This window comes from Ahaetulla prasina, chromosome 3 (assembly GCF_028640845.1).
Source record: "Ahaetulla prasina isolate Xishuangbanna chromosome 3, ASM2864084v1, whole genome shotgun sequence".
Lineage (NCBI taxonomy): Eukaryota > Metazoa > Chordata > Lepidosauria > Squamata > Colubridae > Ahaetulla > Ahaetulla prasina.
In genome coordinates this window covers 121,961,987-121,982,872 of record NC_080541.1, presented here as the reverse complement: position 1 = coordinate 121,982,872, position 20,886 = coordinate 121,961,987, and the positions used below count along the sequence as shown (strand labels likewise).

Below are 20,886 nucleotides of genomic sequence, written 5' to 3'. Positions count from 1 at the left end.
ACTATTGCAAATTTTATTGATGGGATTGTGATCTCATGCAATCTAACAAAAAGGTACTGCCTAAACTGTGAGAAAGCAACTTGTTCGGCTACCTTTGCAGATTGGCAATTGGGAACAAAGTGAAAACATTTTTCATACATTAAATCAAAAGTTTTACCTCTAGAAATTGTTTGTGTCTTTTATGGTATGAAAGAGAAAAAAGTTCCTTGACTTAAAAGACTCTTCATGGTGAATATTCGTGGCCAGTTATATAGATCATTCCAGATAGTTTAGCAGATCCATGGTTGTATCCCCTACATAATAGGATTTACATTTTTAAAGCAAAGTTAGTGTTGATGTTTCTTGTTATAATGTGGAAAGTGAGAACTCCTGGAGAGGGATGGGCAACCGGGTGCTATCCAGGAACACTGGACTGTGTTTCCCTCAGTTATTAGGGGAGGCAATGGGAGTTGCCTTTTCAAGCACTTAGTGCCTGACTGCCGAAGAGAATGTGAAGAGAATGCCTTTCAGCAGATGTTGAAGATGTTGAACATTCAACCATCCATCAAACAAGGCATCCATAAATCGAAACATCCATTCACCCATCGATCAACCTACTAATCTTCAACCACCCATTCAAAACCTCCAATCATCCAACGATCAGCCGCTCATTGCTCAACCAACCTTCCTTCTACCACCTGTTACAAATAACCCTCAATCAACTACCGATCACAACTAGGTATGCACGCCCCTTACCTCTCCTACACCAAACACTACAGGTCTCAAATGTAAATTAATAAATGCAAGAAGTATTGTAAACAAATTACCTGAATTTATCCTCTTATTAAACAATGGTACATTTGATATCATATTTCTTTGTGATACATGCCTAAACTCATCCCTCACTGACTCCATTATTTCAAACAAAGAATATCAAGTCCTTTGATCAGATCGTGAACACCGCAGAGGTGGTGGAGTAGTTATCTTTTACAAAAAATCACTGCACTTAAAAAATATTCAAGTTGCACATAAACTTTCTCTTCCTGAAACTATTGTATGTGACCTGTCCACCAACACCACACTTAGATTCATACTATGCTGCAGAGCCGCTGACTACGACATCGCTCATGCAAATACGTTAACCTCACTACTAACATGGGCTACCTCTTGCCCATAACCTCTCATCTTCCTGGGTGACCTAAATCTACCTTCTATAAACTGGATAACAAATGAATGTACAACCGAACCAATCCATACTACACTATACAGCGCCGTTACAAACCTAGGTCTTGAGCAACTTGTTGTTGTTAGTTGCGAAGACGTGTCCGACCCATCGCGACCCCATGGACAACATTCTTCCAGGCCTTCCTGTCCTCTACCATCCTCTGGAGTCCATTTAAACTCATGCCTACTGCTTCAGTGACTCCATCCAGCCACCTGTCGTCCCCTTCTTCTTTTGCCCTCAATCTTTCCCAGCATTAGGCTCTTCTCCAGTGAGTCCTTCTTTCTCATTAGGTGGCCAAAGTATTTCAGTTTCATCTTCAGGATCTGGCCTTCTAAAGCGCAGTCAGGGTTGATCTCCTCTAGAACTGACTTGTTCGTTCGCTTTGTAGCCCAAGGGACTCGCAGGAGTCTTCTCCAGCACCAGAGTTCAAAGGCCTCAATTCTTTGGCGCTCAGCCTTTCTTATGGTCCAGCCTTCACCGCCATACATTGCAACTGGGAAAACCATAGCTTTGACTATACACACTTTTGTTGGCAGGGTGATAGTATACAGCCTTGCCGGACTCCTTTCCCAATTTTGAACCAATCAGTGGTTCCGTGTCCAGTTCTCACTGTGGCTTCTTGACCCGCATACAGGTTTCTCAAGAGACAAATAAGATGGTCTGGTACTCCCATCTCTTTAAGAACTTGCCACAATTTGTTGTGATCCACACAATCAAAGGCTTTAGCATAGTCAATGAAGCAGAAGTAGATGTTTTTCTGGAACTCCCTAGCTTTCTCCATGATCCAGCATATGTTGGCAATTTGATCTCTAATTCCTCTGCCTCTACGAAATCCTGCCTGTACTTCTGGTAGTTCTCGATCCACATACTGCTGGAGCCTAGCTTGTAGGATTTTAAGCATAACCTTACTAGCATGTGAAATGAGTGCAATGGTGCGATCGTTTGAACATTCTTTGGCATTGCCTTTCTTTGGAATTGGAATGTAAACTGACCTTTTCCAATCCTGTGGCCACTGTTGAGTTTTCCAAATTTGCTGGCAAATTGGGTGTAGCACTTTTACTGCGTCGTCTTTTAAGATTTTGAATAGCTCAGCTGGAATACTGTCTCCTCCACTGGCTTTGTTGTTGCTCAGATTTCCTAAGGCCCATTTGACTTCACATTCTAGGATGTCTGGCTCAAGGTTAGTGACCACCCCATCGTGGTTATCAGGGATGTTAAGCTCATTCTTGTATAGTACTTCTGTGTAATTTTGCCACCTCTTCTTAATCTCTTCTGCCTCTGTTAGGTCCCTGCCATTTTGGTCCTTTATCATGCCCATCTTTGCATGAAACGTTCCCTTCATATCTCCAATTTTCTTGAATAGATCTCTGGTCCTCCCTATTCTATTGTTTTCTTCTATTTCTTTGCACTGTTCATTTAAGAATGCATTCTTATCTCTTCTAGCTGTTCTCTGGAATTCTGCATTCAACTGGGTGTATCTTTCTCTTTCTCCCTTGCCTTTCACTTCTCTTCTTTCCTCCGCTATTTGCAGAGCTTCCTCAGACAGCCATTTTGCTTTCTTGCATTTCTTTTTCTTTGGAATGGTTTTAGTTGCTACCTCTTGCCCATAACCTCTCATCTTCCTGGGTGACCTAAATCTACCTTCTATAAACTGGATAACAAATGAATGTACAACCGAACCAATCCATACTACACTATACAGCGCCGTTACAAACCTAGGTCTTGAGCAACTTGTTGTTGTTAGTTGCGAAGACGTGTCCGACCCATCGCGACCCCATGGACAACATTCTTCCAGGCCTTCCTGTCCTCTACCATCCTCTGGAGTCCATTTAAACTCATGCCTACTGCTTCAGTGACTCCATCCAGCCACCTGTCGTCCCCTTCTTTTGCCCTCAATCTTTCCCAGCATTAGGCTCTTCTCCAGTGAGTCCTTCTTTCTCATTAGGTGGCCAAAGTATTTCAGTTTCATCTTCAGGATCTGGCCTTCTAAAGCGCAGTCAGGGTTGATCTCCTCTAGAACTGACTTGTTCGTTCGCTTTGTAGCCCAAGGAGTCTTCTCCAGCACCAGAGTTCAAAGGCCTCAATTCTTTGGCGCTCAGCCTTTCTTATGGTCCAGCCTTCACCGCCATACATTGCAACTGGGAAAACCATAGCTTTGACTATACACACTTTTGTTGGCAGGGTGATAGTATACAGCCTTGCCGGACTCCTTTCCCAATTTTGAACCAATCAGTGGTTCCGTGTCCAGTTCTCACTGTGGCTTCTTGACCCGCATACAGGTTTCTCAAGAGACAAATAAGATGGTCTGGTACTCCCATCTCTTTAAGAACTTGCCACAATTTGTTGTGATCCACACAATCAAAGGCTTTAGCATAGTCAATGAAGCAGAAGTAGATGTTTTTCTGGAACTCCCTAGCTTTCTCCATGATCCAGCATATGTTGGCAATTTGATCTCTAATTCCTCTGCCTCTACGAAATCCTGCCTGTACTTCTGGTAGTTCTCGATCCACATACTGCTGGAGCCTAGCTTGTAGGATTTTAAGCATAACCTTACTAGCATGTGAAATGAGTGCAATGGTGCGATCGTTTGAACATTCTTTGGCATTGCCTTTCTTTGGAATGGTTTTAGTTGCTACCTCTTGTACAATGTTGCGAACCTCCGTCCATAGTTCATCAGGCACTCTGTCTATCAGATCTAATTCTTTAAATCTATTTGTCACCTCTACTGTATATTCACCAGGGATAAGATTTAGTTCATACCTGAGTGGCCTGGTGCTTTTCCTACTTTTTATTGATTATGAAGGCCACTCCATTTCTTCACCATCTATCTGCCAGGAATGGAGAGGGCCGGATGCCATGATTTTAGTTTTCTTAATGTTGAGTTTCAAGCCAACTTTTGCACTCTCCTCCTTCACCCGCATCAAGAGACTCTTTAGTTCCTCTTCGCTTTCTGCCATTAGAGTGGTATCATCTGCATATCTGAGGTTGTTAATATTTCTTCCGCAATCTTAATTCCAATTTTGATTCATCTAGCCCGCCTTTCTCATGATGTGTTCTGCATATAAGTTAAATAGGCAGGGTGATAGTATACAGCCTTGCCGGACTCCTTTCCCAATTTTGAACCAATCAGTGGTTCCGTGTCCAGTTCTCACTGTGGCTTCTTGACCCACATACAGGTTTCTCAAGAGACAAATAAGATGGTCTGGTACTCCCATCTCTTTAAGAACTTGCCACAATTTGTTGTGATCCACACAATCAAAGGCTTTAGCATAGTCAATGAAGCAGAAGTAGATGTTTTTCTGGAACTCCCTAGCTTTCTCCATGATCCAGCATATGTTGGCAATTTGATCTCTAATTCCTCTGCCTCTACGAAATCCTGCCTGTACTTCTGGTAGTTCTCGATCCACATACTGCTGGAGCCTAGCTTGTAGGATTTTAAGCATAACCTTACTAGCATGTGAAATGAGTGCAATGGTGCGATCGTTTGAACATTCTTTGGCATTGCCTTTCTTTGGAATTGGAATGTAAACTGACCTTTTCCAATCCTGTGGCCACTGTTGAGTTTTCCAAATTTGCTGGCAAATTGGGTGTAGCACTTTTACTGCGTCGTCTTTTAAGATTTTGAATAGCTCAGCTGGAATACTGTCTCCTCCACTGGCTTTGTTGTTGCTCAGATTTCCTAAGGCCCATTTGACTTCACATTCTAGGATGTCTGGCTCAAGGTTAGTGACCACCCCATCGTGGTTATCAGGGATGTTAAGCTCATTCTTGTATAGTACTTCTGTGTAATTTTGCCACCTCTTCTTAATCTCTTCTGCCTCTGTTAGGTCCCTGCCATTTTGGTCCTTTATCATGCCCATCTTTGCATGAAACGTTCCCTTCATATCTCCAATTTTCTTGAATAGATCTCTGGTCCTCCCTATTCTATTGTTTTCTTCTATTTCTTTGCACTGTTCATTTAAGAATGCATTCTTATCTCTTCTAGCTGTTCTCTGGAATTCTGCATTCAACTGGGTGTATCTTTCTCTTTCTTCCTTGCCTTTCACTTCTCTTCTTTCCTCCGCTATTTGCAGAGCTTCCTCAGACAGCCATTTTGCTTTCTTGCATTTCTTTTTCTTTGGAATGGTTTTAGTTGCTACCTCTTGTACAATGTTGCGAACCTCCGTCCATAGTTCATCAGGCACTCTGTCTATCAGATCTAATTCTTTAAATCTATTTGTCACCTCTACTGTATATTCACCAGGGATATGATTTAGTTCATACCTGAGTGGCCTGGTGCTTTTCCCTACTTTCTTTAGTTTAAGCCTAAATTCTGCAAGAAGAAGCTCATGATCTGAGCCACAGTCAGCTCCTGGTCTTGTTTTTACTGACTGTATAGAGCTTCTCCATCTTTGGCTGCAGAGCACATAGTCAATCTGATTTCTGTGTTGACCATCTGGTGATGTCCATGTGTAGAGTCGTCTCTTAGGTTGTTGGAAAAGAGTGTTTGCTATGACCATCGTATTGTCTTGACAGAATTCTATCGGCCTGTGCCCTGCTTCATTTTGTACTCCAAGGCCATATTTGCCTGTTATTCCGGTTATCTTTTGGCTTCCTACTTTAGCATTCCAATCTCCCATGATGATAAGGATATCATTTTTTGGTGTTAATTCTATCAGGTGCTGTAGGGCTTCATAGAACTGGTCAATTTCATCTTCTTCAGCACCAGTGGTTGGGGCATAGACTTGAACTACTGTGATATTGAATGGTTTGCCTTGGATACGGACTGAGATTATTCTGTCATTTTGGGGATTGTATCCCAGTATTGCTTTTCCTACTTTTTTATTGATTATGAAGGCCACTCCATTTCTTCTGAGGGATTCTTGCCCACAGTAGTATACCTGATAGTCATCTGAATTAAATTCGCCCATTCCCGTCCACTTTAGTTTGCTGATTGCTAAGATGTCGATGTTCAGTCTTGTCATCTCTTGTTTGACCACATCCAGCTTGCCTTGATTCATGGATCTTACATTCCAGGTTCCTATGGAGAAAAAATCTTTACAGCATCGGACTTTCCTTTCACCACCAGATACATCCACAGCTGAGCGTCCTTTCGGCTTTGGCCCAGTCGCTTCATTCTTTCTGGCGCTACTAGTACTAGCCCTCCGCTCTTCCCCAGTAGCATATTGGACACCTTCCAACCTGAGGAGCTCATCTTCCGGCGTCATATCTTTTTTCCTTTTTGTACCGTCCAATTAACAATACTAGACTCAAGAACTGCCTCGACCTCATCTTTTGTAATAACACAAACTCAATTTACAGACTACAAATAAAAGAACCCTTTTCCAACAGCGACCACTGCATGATAGACTTTTGTCTAAATATACGCCCTCACACAAATCGTCATAACAATAGTACTCCAAACTACAATTTTAAAAAAGCCAACTATGACCTTATAAACAATGATCTCTCATTTCTTGACTGGCAAAATCTATTCTCAACCTGTATCACTGCAGAAGACCATTATAAAGTATTCCTACTTGAAATCAATAAAATCATCAAACTATACGTACCACAAATCACCATCAAAATCAAAAACATAAATAAATTACCCATATCAATAAAAAAGCTTCAATCCAAAAAAAAAAATCCCTCTGGAGAAGAAACAAAAAGGGTGATGTAGCGAACTTCAAAAACCGCTACAGAAATATTTGCAACCAAATAAAAACTGAATGTAACATTTACCACACCAAGCAAGAAGAAGACCTTCTACGCACTAATTCCAATCGTGCTTTCTATAATTTTGTCAACAATCAACTTAAAGAAACAAGATCCATTCCACCACTAAAAGAATCTAACGGCAAAGAACGTACTGACGAAACAGTTAAAGCAAATCTCTTTAACACATTCTTCCGCTCAGTCTTTTTAAACAGCGATGGCTCATATCCGACATTCCTCAATCGTACCAAAAATGTTAACAATGACTTAACACATATAGACTTCACAGAAGATAATGTTGAAAAAGCTCTTCGCAACCTGAAACCATCATTATCTATTGGACCTGCATACTTTTTTAAAAAGACTTTCAATTAATATAGCAGAACCCCTAAGCATAATCTTTAATAAAGCTTTCACGACTAGTTCCCTTCCCAAACTCTGGTCTCTAGCCACAGTCAGCTCCTGGTCTTGTTTTTACTGACTGTATAGAGCTTCTCCATCTTTTGGCTGCAGAGCACATAGTCAATCTGATTTCTGTGTTGACCATCTGGTGATGTCCATGTGTAGAGTCGTCTCTTAGGTTGTTGGAAAAGAGTGTTTGCTATGACCATCGTATTGCCTTGACAGAATTCTATCGGCCTGTGCCCTGCTTCCTTTTGTACTCCAAGGCCATATTTGCCTGTTATTCCGGTTATCTTTTGGCTTCCTACTTTAGCATTCCAATCTCCCATGATGATAAGGATATCATTTTTTGGTGTTAATTCTATCAGGTGCTGTAGGGCTTCATAGAACTGGTCAATTTCATCTTCTTCAGCACCAGTGGTTGGGGCATAGACTTGAACTACTGTGATATTGAATGGTTTGCCTTGGATACGGACTGAGATTATTCTGTCATTTTGGGGATTGTATCCCAGTATTGCTTTTCCTACTTTTTTATTGATTATGAAGGCCACTCCATTTCTTCTGAGGGATTCTTGCCCACAGTAGTATACCTGATAGTCATCTGAATTAAATTCGCCCATTCCCGTCCACTTTAGTTTGCTGATTGCTAAGATGTCGATGTTCAGTCTTGTCATCTCTTGTTTGACCACATCCAGCTTGCCTTGATTCATGGATCTTACATTCCAGGTTCCTATGGAGAAAAAATCTTTACAGCATCGGACTTTCCTTTCACCACCAGATACATCCACAGCTGAGCGTCCTTTCGGCTTTGGCCCAGTGGCTTCATTCTTTCTGGCGCTACTAGTACTAGCCCTCCGCTCTTCCCCAGTAGCATATTGGACACCTTCCAACCTGAGGAGCTCATCTTCCGGCGTCATATCTTTTTTCCTTTTTGTACCGTCCAATTAACAATACTAGACTCAAGAACTGCCTCGACCTCATCTTTTGTAATAACACAAACTCAATTTACAGACTACAAATAAAAGAACCCTTTTCCAACAGCGACCACTGCATGATAGACTTTTGTCTAAATATACGCCCTCACACAAATCGTCATAACAATAGTACTCCAAACTACAATTTTAAAAAAGCCAACTATGACCTTATAAACAATGATCTCTCATTTCTTGACTGGCAAAATCTATTCTCAACCTGTATCACTGCAGAAGACCATTATAAAGTATTCCTACTTGAAATCAATAAAATCATCAAACTATACGTACCACAAATCACCATCAAAATCAAAAACATAAATAAATTACCCATATCAATAAAAAAGCTTCAATCCAAAAAAAAAAATCCCTCTGGAGAAGAAACAAAAAGGGTGATGTAGCGAACTTCAAAAACCGCTACAGAAATATTTGCAACCAAATAAAAACTGAATGTAACATTTACCACACCAAGCAAGAAGAAGACCTTCTACGCACTAATTCCAATCGTGCTTTCTATAATTTTGTCAACAATCAACTTAAAGAAACAAGATCCATTCCACCACTAAAAGAATCTAACGGCAAAGAACGTACTGACGAAACAGTTAAAGCAAATCTCTTTAACACATTCTTCGGCTCAGTCTTTTTAAACAGCGATGGCTCATATCCGACATTCCTCAATCGTACCAAAAATGTTAACAATGACTTAACACATATAGACTTCACAGAAGATAATGTTGAAAAAGCTCTTCGCAACCTGAAACCATCATTATCTATTGGACCTGCATACTTTTTTAAAAAGACTTTCAATTAATATAGCAGAACCCCTAAGCATAATCTTTAATAAAGCTTTCACGACTAGTTCCCTTCCCAAACTCTGGTCTCTAGCCACAGTCATCCCTATCTTCAAAAAAGGAGATCGCAGCCTAATTGAAAATTACAGATCTATCTCTATGTTGTGTCTCATGCAAAGTAATGGAATCTATCATAAACCAATCCATTACACTCCACCTTGAAACAAACAACCTACTCTCTAATAAACAATTTGGTTTCAGAAAAAAATTATCATGTAACTTACAACTTCTCCACTGCAAAAACATATGGACTACTAACCTTGATCAAGGAAAAGCAATAGATGCAATCTACATAGACTTCTGCAAACCTTTGACTCAGTAGTACATGATAAACTTCTCCTAAAACTAAAATCCTACGGCATTTCAGGACCTCTTCACAATTGGACAAATGCCTTCCTGTCAAACAGACAACAAGTGGTCAAAATTGGCAACGCTCTATCAAATCCTGTTCCTGTCCAACAGACAACAAGTGGTCAAAATTGGCAACGCTCTATCAAATCCTGTTCCTGTCAAACAGACAACAAGTGGTCAAAATTGGCAACGCTCTATCAAATCCTGTTCCTGTCAAAAGTGGCCGACTCCGCCGACTCCGACAAGACCTGTGTTTAACACACAGAATCATCTATTGCAATATTCTTCCTGTAAAAGACTACTTCAGCTTCAATCGCAATAATACAAGAGCAAACAATAGATTCAAACTAAATGTCAACCGCTTCAAACTTGATTGCAGAAAATATGACTTCTGTAACAGAGTTGTTAACGCTTGGAACTCATTACCTGACTCTACTCAAAATCCCAAAATCTTCAACCAAAAACTGTCTACTATTGACCTCACCCCATTCCTAAGAGGACTATAAGGGGCGTGCATAAGAGCACAAAAGTGCCTACCGTTCCTGTCCTATTGTTCCCTTCATTATATCAAACTAACATAGTGATTGCATACTTTTGCTTATATATTTTTTTTTCTTTTATGATGTGTTGTTGTTTTATGTCGATGTTGGTGTATACTGTTGTGACAAAATGAAATTAGAAAAAAAAAAAAAACAGTCTGCGGGAGAAACCCAGAAGCTCCGCTGCTCTTTTGAGACGAAACTATTAGGCAGAGGGGAGATGGCCTTTTCCTGCATCATTCCCAGAGTTTAAAAGGCACTCTTGAGGCAGCTGCATTTGGCTACAGCTCTGTCTTTCTAACATACGTAAAACACTTATTTTTAGTATGGTCTTTAGAGGCCAATGCTTTTATGGTTTGGATTTTAATTTACCAATCACATTTTTCATTATTGTGACTATTCCTCTAGATCCTTTAGGACAGAAACGTTATTTATTTCCTTATCTTTTTATGTTAGTTGTGTTCAACGCTTGTCCTAAAGGATCAGATTAGAAGAATATAATATAATTTTAAAATGATGTGCTATTCTAGACATTGTCTCTCAAGTCTACATTTTAATTTTTGAAATAAAAATGTCAAAGCTATTCTGCAGTCTCACCTATTACCTTATCTTCTAGTTTCCAACACTGATTTTGTGATGGAAAACGATTTGTTGAGAAAATTAAGAGAAAACATGAAACGTGTTCTTACTCAAGAGGTAAGAAAAAACATTTGTTCATAGGCTGTCACAGTAAATGTGTGGTGGAACGTATAGAAATTTTAGGTAGGAAGGTAGGTAGGTAGGTAGATGGATGGATGGATGGATGATAGGGTAGGTAGTTAGAGACAGAGAGACAGACAGAATATTAATTGTGGTTTCTTTTTATCCTCAATTGCCAGTATAGGTTTTGTTTTGGACTTTATTTTTGAAATACATCGTTAGCTTCTATTAGCAACCCAAGAAAGCCAGTTTGGTATCACGGTTAAGGCATCAGCCTGCAAACCCAGAGACTGACATTTCTTGTCCCACTTTAGGCACAAAGCCAAGTGGGTGACCCTGGGCCAGTCACCTTCTCTTAGCCCTAGGAAGAAGGCAACACAAACCACTTCTGAAAAACCTTGCTAAAAAAATGGCAGGGACTCGTCCAGCCAGTCCCTGAGAACCAAACACAAATAAATGGAAGGAAAGCCAAGAGAGAGACCCAGAGTCTCCATTGCATGTTGGGCAGCCATATAAGTTGGATGAATGAATCAATGAACTTGCAGAGCTAGCTTAGGTCATTGTAAATATTGATTTAACATATTTCATGGACCAAATTGCTAATGAAATTTTTTATGACTTTGGCAGGAGAACTTTTGTTTTCTCTGCACTTTCTACTTAAAATGAAAGGGCTGTTTGGGGATATAGTAGAAGGATTCCCTATCTGTCCCCAAGATGCTTTTTCAAGAGGAAGCAGGACTTTCTTTTTGCTTTCCCTGAAGATGTTTAGATTCTCACCCAAGAAGTTTCTTCAGTTCTGGAAGAATCACTGTCAATTTAGTTTTTGTTTTTTTAAATGGGGTATTTTGTCATTGCAGGAAGAAATATCGAGACTTCCTCTTCTGTCATCTGCCACTGAAGAACGGAGACGTGCTGAGGTATATAATGTATACTTGTAGCTCACCTTAGAATATATTTGTGAGAAAAATGAAAATAAATGATTTTTTCACAATTGGTAATTGTTAATAATACATGTGCAGCATATTTTATATAGTATTTATGTTCACTTTATATTTCTATTACATATATGAAGTTCATACACACACATCCATTCAATACAAAGTAGTTTATCTGTAATTTCCATTAAAGAATGGCAATTCATGCTGATTCTTGGTTGGTTCCTTCTTTGCCACATTAGCTACTTTCTTTGGCCACATACAATATCACTAGCAGTGAAATAAAATTTAGATGATTCGTATTTTGTTGAACCACTGTGTTTTACGTTTCCTAAACAAATGAACTAAAACTAGATCTTTCTTTTTCCATCCCAGCGTGAATAATCTTTATTGCCTGTATTGAACATCTACAGCAATAAACTGGGAGTTGCACATGTTTGTGCTCATCTTGACATGCATGATTTTAATATGCTCAAATATGCTTGTCTACACCCCAGACTCTTTTCTAAAGAAGAAGTTTCAATTAATATCTTCTTTACACTAACATGACAGAGAATTTATGGAAAACAAATTCATGTAAATCTTCTCATGACCATGAAATGAAGAAAATTATCAAGCAAACATCTAAAATTCATTTTATGTTTTTCATTCTTCACAGAACTCCCAGGTTTCCAGACATCCAGAAATGCGTGGGCCAGGATTTAAGTTTAACGTGTTGTAATTGAATAAAAGGTTGATAATTCAAGTAAAAACCTAAGGGGCTAATTTCTCCGGTCTTCATAATTTGCAGGAAGACAATGGAAATATCAAAACTTCTGGCAGAAAAGAGGAGCTCTGCAGAGAGTATGAAGAAAAAGCAGAGCTCCTACGAGAAAATAATGACCTCAAAGACGAACTTTATCGGTGAGAAATATTTAGATAGTGATCTTGACTTTTTCTTTCAAATTCAAATTTATTTATTAGATCCCTTAGGCCAGATATACCAGATAAAAGAAATATTCCATTCTTTTATATGTACTGTATGTATAACTGAATAAGAGAAGAGCAATAGGTATAATGGCATGCAAAAATAATGAGGAATGTAGGTATGCTTAGTAATTCAAGTAAAAACCTAAGGGGCTAATTTCTCCGGTCTTCATAATTTGCAGGAAGACAATGGAAATATCAAAACTTCTGGCAGAAAAGAGGAGCTCTGCAGAGAGTATGAAGAAAAAGCAGAGCTCCTACGAGAAAATAATGACCTCAAAGACGAACTTTATCGGTGAGAAATATTTAGATAGTGATCTTGACTTTTTCTTTCAAATTCAAATTTATTTATTAGATCCCTTAGGCCAGATATACCAGATAAAAGAAATATTCCATTCTTTTATATGTACTGTATGTATAACTGAATAAGAGAAGAGCAATAGGTATAATGGCATGCAAAAATAATGAGGAATGTAGGTATGCTTAGTAATTCAAGTAAAAACCTAAGGGGCTAATTTCTCTCGGTCTTCATAATTTGCAGGAAGACAATGGAAATATCAAAACTTCTGGCAGAAAAAGAGGAGCTGGAACTAAAAATTCAGGAGCTTACAAATAAAAATATACAATTGGCCAAAGAAAAAGAAAAACTTTGTGAACAGTATGAAGAAAAAGCAGAGCTCCTACGAGAAAATAATGACCTCAAAGACGAACTTTATCGGTGAGAAATATTTAGATAGTGATCTTGACTTTTTCTTTCAAATTCAAATTTATTTATTAGATCCCTTAGGCCAGATATACCACATAAAAGAAATATTCCATTCTTTTATATGTACTGTATGCATAACTGAATAAGAGAAGAGCAATAGGTATAATGGCATGCAAAAATAATGAGGAATGTAGGTATGCTTAGTAATTCAAGTAAAAACCTAAGGGGCTAATTTCTCCGGTCTTCATAATTTGCAGGAAGAAATATCGAGACTTCCTCTTCTGTCATCTGCCACTGAAGAACGGAGACGTGCTGAGGTATATAATGTATACTTGTAGCTCACCTTAGAATATATTTGTGAGAAAAATGAAAATAAATGATTTTTTCACAATTGGTAATTGTTAATAATACATGTGCAGCATATTTTATATAGTATTTATGTTCACTTTATATTTCTATTACATATATGAAGTTCATACACACACATCCATTCAATACAAAGTAGTTTATCTGTAATTTCCATTAAAGAATGGCAATTCATGCTGATTCTTGGTTGGTTCCTTCTTTGCCACATTAGCTACTTTCTTTGGCCACATACAATATCACTAGCAGTGAAATAAAATTTTAGATGATTCGTATTTTGTTGAACCACTGTGTTTTACGTTTCCTAAACAAATGAACTAAAACTAGATCTTTCTTTTTCCATCCCAGCGTGAATAATCTTTATTGCCTGTATTGAACATCTACAGCAATAAACTGGGAGTTGCACATGTTTGTGCTCATCTTGACATGCATGATTTTAATATGCTCAAATATGCTTGTCTACACCCCAGACTCTTTTCTAAAGAAGAAGTTTCAATTAATATCTTCTTTACACTAACATGACAGAGAATTTATGGAAAACAAATTCATGTAAATCTTCTCATGACCATGAAATGAAGAAAATTATCAAGCAAACATCTAAAATTCATTTTATGTTTTTCATTCTTCACAGAACTCCCAGGTTTCCAGACATCCAGAAAAGCGTGGGCCAGGATTTAAGTTTAAAGTTGCGTTCCCCTCAGGTAAGCAATCTAGCATTTGAGGAATCTTTTGAGTGTACATTACTGAGAAATAGTTCATGTCATAAGAAGAGGCGAAGAAGCCCAATGTGAGTGATGGGGTAGTTGGGGGGGGAGTGCGTGGGCTGATATGGAAATATGTTCCTGATTTGTGATGTATTTTGGCTTCTCTAGATTGTTCAGACAAAAACTGAAAGACTGGAAGTAGATCTGAAGAGAGCGAGGGGCCAGAGTTATATGTAAGTCTTGGCATAGTTCATCAAATCTTTGCATCATCCTATTAAGTTCACACTTTCAATAAAACATTCCTAATTTCTACATTGGCAATAGGACTGGCCATTTTATCAAACAAGTGACGGAAATGATATTCTAGTAGAGTTTGGGAAATAAGGTGGGAATAGCAACAGTTGAATTTGATTTTTAAACAGAACCTTTCATAATGACTGCCTTGTGCTCCCTCATAAACAAGGAACTGCCTTAATCACTGAGGAAGCAACTTGTTGGGATATGTTGACAGTTAGACATTTGTGAGAAGTGAGAACTTTCCCCATATTCTACATCCAAAATGATTTGCTTCTGAAAATCATTTTGAATTTGTTTGTGCCTTTCGTGGAATGTATATTAAAAAAAAGGAAGATAATTGATTAAAGTATTATTTCCTCTGTATTTACACACGAAGGTATTTTTAACGTGTTGTAATTGAATAAAAAGGTTGATAATTCAAGTAAAAAACCCCTAAGGGGGCTAATTTCTCTCCGGTCTTCATAATTTGCAGGAAGACAATGGAAATATCAAAACTTCTGGCAGAAAAAGAGGAGCTGGAACTAAAAATTCAGGAGCTTACAAATAAAAATATACAATTGGCCAAAGAAAAAGAAAAACTTTGTGAACAGTATGAAGAAAAGCTGAGCAGGTGAGAAAATTTTAGATAGCAACCCTGACTTTCTCTTCCTTTCTCAGCTATTTTAATTAGTTTTAATTTTAAACAAGTTTAAATAAATAAAAAACCACCAAATAATCAAATCAAATTTAAAAAAAAACCTAAGGGGGCTAATTGCACTCTGCTCTTGATATTTTACAGGAAAAATCATTCAGATGAGTCTGGGCAGCTGGAAAAACTCAGACGAGAGAATGAGAGTCTCAGCTGCAAGGTGCAGAAACACGCTGAAGAAAAGCTGAGCAGGTGAGAAAATTTTAGATAGCAACCCTGACTTTCTCTTCCTTTCTCAGCTATTTTAATTAGTTTTAATTTTAAACAAGTTTAAATAAATAAAAAACCACCAAATAATCAAATCAAATTTTTAAAAAACCTAAGGGGCTAATTTCTCTCGGTCTTCATAATTTGCAGGAAGACAATGGAAATATCAAAACTTCTGGCAGAAAAGAGGAGCTGGAACTAAAAATTCAGGAGCTTACAAATAAAAATATACAATTGGCCAAAGAAAAGAAAAACTTTGTGAACAGTATGAAGAAAAAGCAGAGCTCCTACGAGAAAATAATGACCTCAAAGACGAACTTTATCGGTGAGAAATATTTAGATAGTGATCTTGACTTTTTCTTTCAAATTCAAATTTATTTATTAGATCCCTTAGGCCAGATATACCAGATAAAAGAAATATTCCATTCTTTTATATGTACTGTATGTATAACTGAATAAGAGAAGAGCAATAGGTATAATGGCATGCAAAAATAATGAGGAATGTAGGTATGCTTAGTAATTCAAGTAAAAAATGAAGTGGGCTAATATCTCTCTGGTTCTCATAATTTACAGAAAGACAACACTGATGTCATTAATGACATTAGAAAACAAAGAGCTCCAAAATAAGGCCGAGATGGTGACATTCAAAATCTTGAACTGACGGATGAGAAAGAGGAGCTCTGCAGAGAGTATGAAGAAAAGCTGAGCAGGTGAGAAAATTTTAGATAGCAACCCTGACTTTCTCTTCCTTTCTCAGCTATTTTAATTAGTTTTAATTTTAAACAAGTTTAAATAAATAAAAAACCACCAAATAATCAAATCAAATTTTAAAAAAAACCTAAGGGGGCTAATTGCACTCTGCTCTTGATATTTTACAGGAAAAATCGTTCAGATGAGTCTGGGCAGCTGGAAAAACTCAGACGAGAGAATGAGAGTCTCAGCTGCAAGGTGCAGAAACACGCTGAAGCAAAGCTGAGCAGGTGAGAAATTTTAGATAGCAACCCTGACTTTCTCTTCCTTTCTCAGCTATTTTAATTAGTTTTAATTTTAAACAAGTTTAAATAAATAAAAAACCACCAAATAATCAAATCAAATTTTAAAAAAAACCTAAGGGGGCTAATTGCACTCTGCTCTTGATATTTTACAGGAAAAATCATTCAGATGAGTCTGGGCAGCTGGAAAAACTCAGACGAGAGAATGAGAGTCTCAGCTGCAAGGTGCAGAAACACGCTGAAGAAAAAGCAGAGCTCCTACGAGAAAATAATGACCTCAAAGACGAACTTTATCGGTGAGAAATATTTAGATAGTGATCTTGACTTTTTCTTTCAAATTCAAATTTATTTATTAGATCCCTTAGGCCAGATATACCAGATAAAAGAAATATTCCATTCTTTTATATGTACTGTATGTATAACTGAATAAGAGAAGAGCAATAGGTATAATGGCATGCAAAAATAATGAGGAATGTAGGTATGCTTAGTAATTCAAGTAAAAAATGAAGTGGGCTAATATCTCTGGTTCTCATAATTTACAGAAAGACAACACTGATGTCATTAATGACATTAGAAAACAAAGAGCTCCAAAATAAGGCCGAGATGGTGACATTCAAAAATCTTGAACTGACGGATGAGAAAGAGGAGCTCTGCAGAGAGTATGAAGAAAGACTGTGGAGGTGAGAAATTTGTAGATCGCCACCACTAACTTCTTGTTCCAGAATTTCATATTAGGTTCTCCTTATCTTAGAAAGCTTGGAAAACCTACATTTTCCTTACTTTAGAAAGAAATGAATGAATTACGGCTCATTATACTTTTACATATACAAATCTCAGGAGTTAGTCTCATGGAAGTGAATGGGAAGATATGTATAGGAGAGATCTTTCAACCTCCAACCCAACTACCCAACAATATTTATATACTTTGAGAGTGAGAGTTTCCTGACATCAAAGCAGTTCCCATCATTTTTAACTAAGAATGCTTTGTTGTTGGTCCAGATTCACAGCTAACATTCTGATTTTTTCCAGAGAGACACAACTGAGGAAGGGCTGCTGCACCTTATTGATGGGCAGAGACCGGATGGACCAGAGACCTGGCAGCAGTGAGTGCAAAAGAGGCGCTGTGAGTGTCTGCCAAACAAATGCAGATGTTGCAGAAAACAAGACAGAAGCGCAACAAGATAAAATGAAGCCTCAAATGGAATATAAATTAAATGAGAAATGGCTGAAAGCTTCAGTGGACAACCTCAAAATAAAAAAATCGAAGGAACCCGGGCCAAATATCCTGAGGTGGCTTCAGCAATCGCTGAAAGTCCTGAAAGAGGATTCCTCTGAACAGTACACCCTGCCAGAATGGCTTAAAGCATCCATCAGCAACCTCCCGAAGGAATGTGCTGAGGCATCCAGGGAGGATGTGAATGGTTGGCTAGAAGGATCGATAAATCATCTCCAAGAAGAAGGGCCAGAAACCTGTGATTTAGATGTGCAGGGATGGCTTGAAGCATCTATTATAGGCATTCAACACCTACTAAAGTCCAAATCAAAGTTTCGACGAAGCCAAATAAAAGGGATGGCTTGAAAAATCAATAGAGAACTTCAAGAAGCAATGTCCTGAAGGATCTGTGGTGAATATGTTAGAATGACTTCAAGGATCCTTAGAAAGCCTGTCATTTTCTGGAGAACCTAGACCAGTTCTTGAAAAATGGCTTCAACAATCCTTGAAAAACCTGCAAGAGGAAGGTCCTGATGTATCTAAACAAGACGCCCAAAAATGGGTCAAAATATCTATAAAGGATCTTGAGGAGGAAGGACCTAAAACACCACATCTAGATACTCAGGAATGGCTTGAAGCCTCTATTAAAGGCATTCGGGATCTACAGAAGTCCACGGTGGAGATGAAAAGAACTCTGAGGAATAGAATAGAATAGAATAGAATAGAATAGAATAGAATAGAATAGAATAGAATAGAATAGAATAGAATAGAATAGAATAGAATTTTGATTGGCCAAGTGTGATTGGACACACAAGGAATTTGTCTTGGTGCATATGCTCTCAGTGTACATAAAAGAAAAGATACCTTCATCAAAGTACAACACTTACAACACTTAATGATGGTCATAGGGTACAAATTTAACACTTAATGATAATCATAGGGTACAAATAAGCAATCAGGAAACAATATCAGTATAAATCCAAAGGATTACCAGCAACAAAGTTACAGTCATACAGTCATAAGTGGAAGGAGATGGATTATGGGAACGATGAGAAGATTAATAGTGCAGATTTAGTAAATAGTTTGAGAGTGTTGAGGGAATTATTAGTTTAGCAGAGTGATGGCGTTTGGGGAAAAAATGGACCTTTTTGGAGTGAGTGACATACTGTGAGTCACATGGACGATGGTATTACAGCAAGAGCTTCATAACCAATCAACACTTGTCATCAACAATTGTGGTTGTCTAGATGCTGCCTTAAGTTGGGTGGGAGGAGAAAAGAAAGAGAGCGGAAAGAAAAAGGAATGAAGGAGAGATTGATATGGAGGAAGAAAAAGAAAGAAGGGCCAAACAGCAAGCATGATTATGCCAAAACGCCAAGAATGGATAGACAACAGTAGAGCACAGACAAACAAAACTTTGTAAGTGAAAAGGAATCAACCAAAATCAGGAGTGCTCCCCTGATTGCAGCATTGCTAGCACAACCATGCAGCCTATGTGGAAGGGAAGGGATGCCTTATCAGGAAACCTCTCAAGACTTTAATGCCCATCAGACACTTATGGACCATAGTCTGGTCCTTGGTCTGGGCTACACAGCCAAGGCCTCAGAGTATCACCGTTGCTTGAAATGGGCTTCCCAGCAGCCGAAGAGAGATCATTGGACTTGATGGTGCGGGAGTATGAACGGATTTCCAGAAAAATGGCAGACCACAGGAACCCTTTTAGCAGTTCCAAAAAGGCTCCACACCCATTTGCACTACTCAGGTGATGCTGAGGACACAGGCAAACCTCCGAGTGGCCTCAACCACTCTGTACAGAATGCAAACGACCAGCTGTCTGCAAGGAATATCAGTCCTTCCATTTCCACCATCCAACTGGAGCTGAAGAAGCTTCTTGGATGAGAAGGGAGACGTCTTCTAAGACTTGATGTTTTCTTCTATTTAATTTGCCTTCTTGTTGTAGTCCGTCAGCAGCCTACGGAGCTGGCAACGGAGTCCGACAGCGATGAGGCTGAGGTGAGGCCAGGGCCATCGGGAAGTGAGGTGTGGACTCCAGAGCCTCCAAAACCTGATAATAGTGAGGAAGAGAAACTGGAGGAGCCTGTTCCTAATGCACGCACGAGAAGAGCTGCCAAAAGGCAAGAGCAGCTCAAGCAGAGAGGATGGCCCCTCCCATAAGGCTTAATAACAGACCAGCACCGGTGTTTCAGTTTGCCGGAAAACAACGTTGTAGCTGCGTCCTCTGCTTCGTGTGTTTGTGACTTCTGGATATTTATCAGGAAGGGCCTTTGGCAGTTTGCCTAATTGGATTTTGCCTAATTTGTGATAACTGAAGAATTTGTCTCTGGGAGGCCTTTGTTTTACTTTGAGTTGAACGACGCTGGGAATGAAGTAATTCGCAGCTGTTGGAAGAAAGTTTATTTTATCACGGACTGAGGTTGTTGCTACCTACTTGGGTCTGGGTCACCACACTTCTACAAGTCTTTAATAAAGCCTGAAATCTCCTCATTGACTGGTCTGTTCATTGTGTTTGGATTCCCAAAGAGCCATTTATCCGGCCCCTGGGCCATTGCTTGATACTTGGTGAAAAACACACACAGAGAGACACATAAACTTATCTGATTTATCATATCAGATTTACTTTACAAAGTAAATTTACAATCAAACAAAGGAGCCACCTAAACAAATTTACTATTCAGAAGCAATTGAGCCAAGAGACCAAGATCACTGGCAAATAGGCTCTCACCAGAAATCAACTGTATCCATAAAGTATCTGGGGTGAACCAGATCTGGAAGCTTTCAAGGTGAAAAGGAACCAACCAAAATCAGGATTGCTCCTCTGACTGCAGCGTTGCTAATATAACAATGCAGCCTCTGTGGAAGGGAAGATGTACCTTCTCAGGAAAGTTCTGAGACTTCCATGCCCATCTTACAGTTATGGGTCATGGCCTGGTCTTGCCATGACCCTGGAATTTGGGTGCCAAATCTTAATTAAAACCATGAAATTGCCCTTTCAGCTCCGAGCTCTGCACTGGTTTGAGCACTCAGGGCTATATACCCAGGACCTCAGAGTATCTCCATTGCTTGAAATGGAGTTCCCAGCA

General features: G+C 38.8%; 1 protein-coding gene across 1 annotated transcript in view; it reads left to right on the top strand.

Annotated features, from left to right (window-relative positions):
• Positions 1-14,385: 14,385 nt before the first annotated feature.
• Positions 14,386-20,886, top strand: part of LOC131195012 (uncharacterized) — a 6,584-nt gene continuing 83 nt past the window's right edge. Inside the window, exons 1-7 of the mRNA XM_058176633.1 lie at positions 14,386-14,621; positions 15,158-15,295; positions 15,464-15,565; positions 16,459-16,560; positions 16,728-16,868; positions 17,115-17,252; positions 17,602-20,886. The exon at positions 17,602-20,886 is cut by the window's right edge and continues 83 nt beyond it. Coding sequence (XP_058032616.1) covers positions 14,620-14,621; positions 15,158-15,295; positions 15,464-15,565; positions 16,459-16,560; positions 16,728-16,868; positions 17,115-17,252; positions 17,602-18,151 — 1,173 coding nt within the window. The 5' untranslated portion in view covers positions 14,386-14,619 and the 3' untranslated portion in view covers positions 18,152-20,886. The remainder of the gene's footprint in view (positions 14,622-15,157; positions 15,296-15,463; positions 15,566-16,458; positions 16,561-16,727; positions 16,869-17,114; positions 17,253-17,601) is intronic.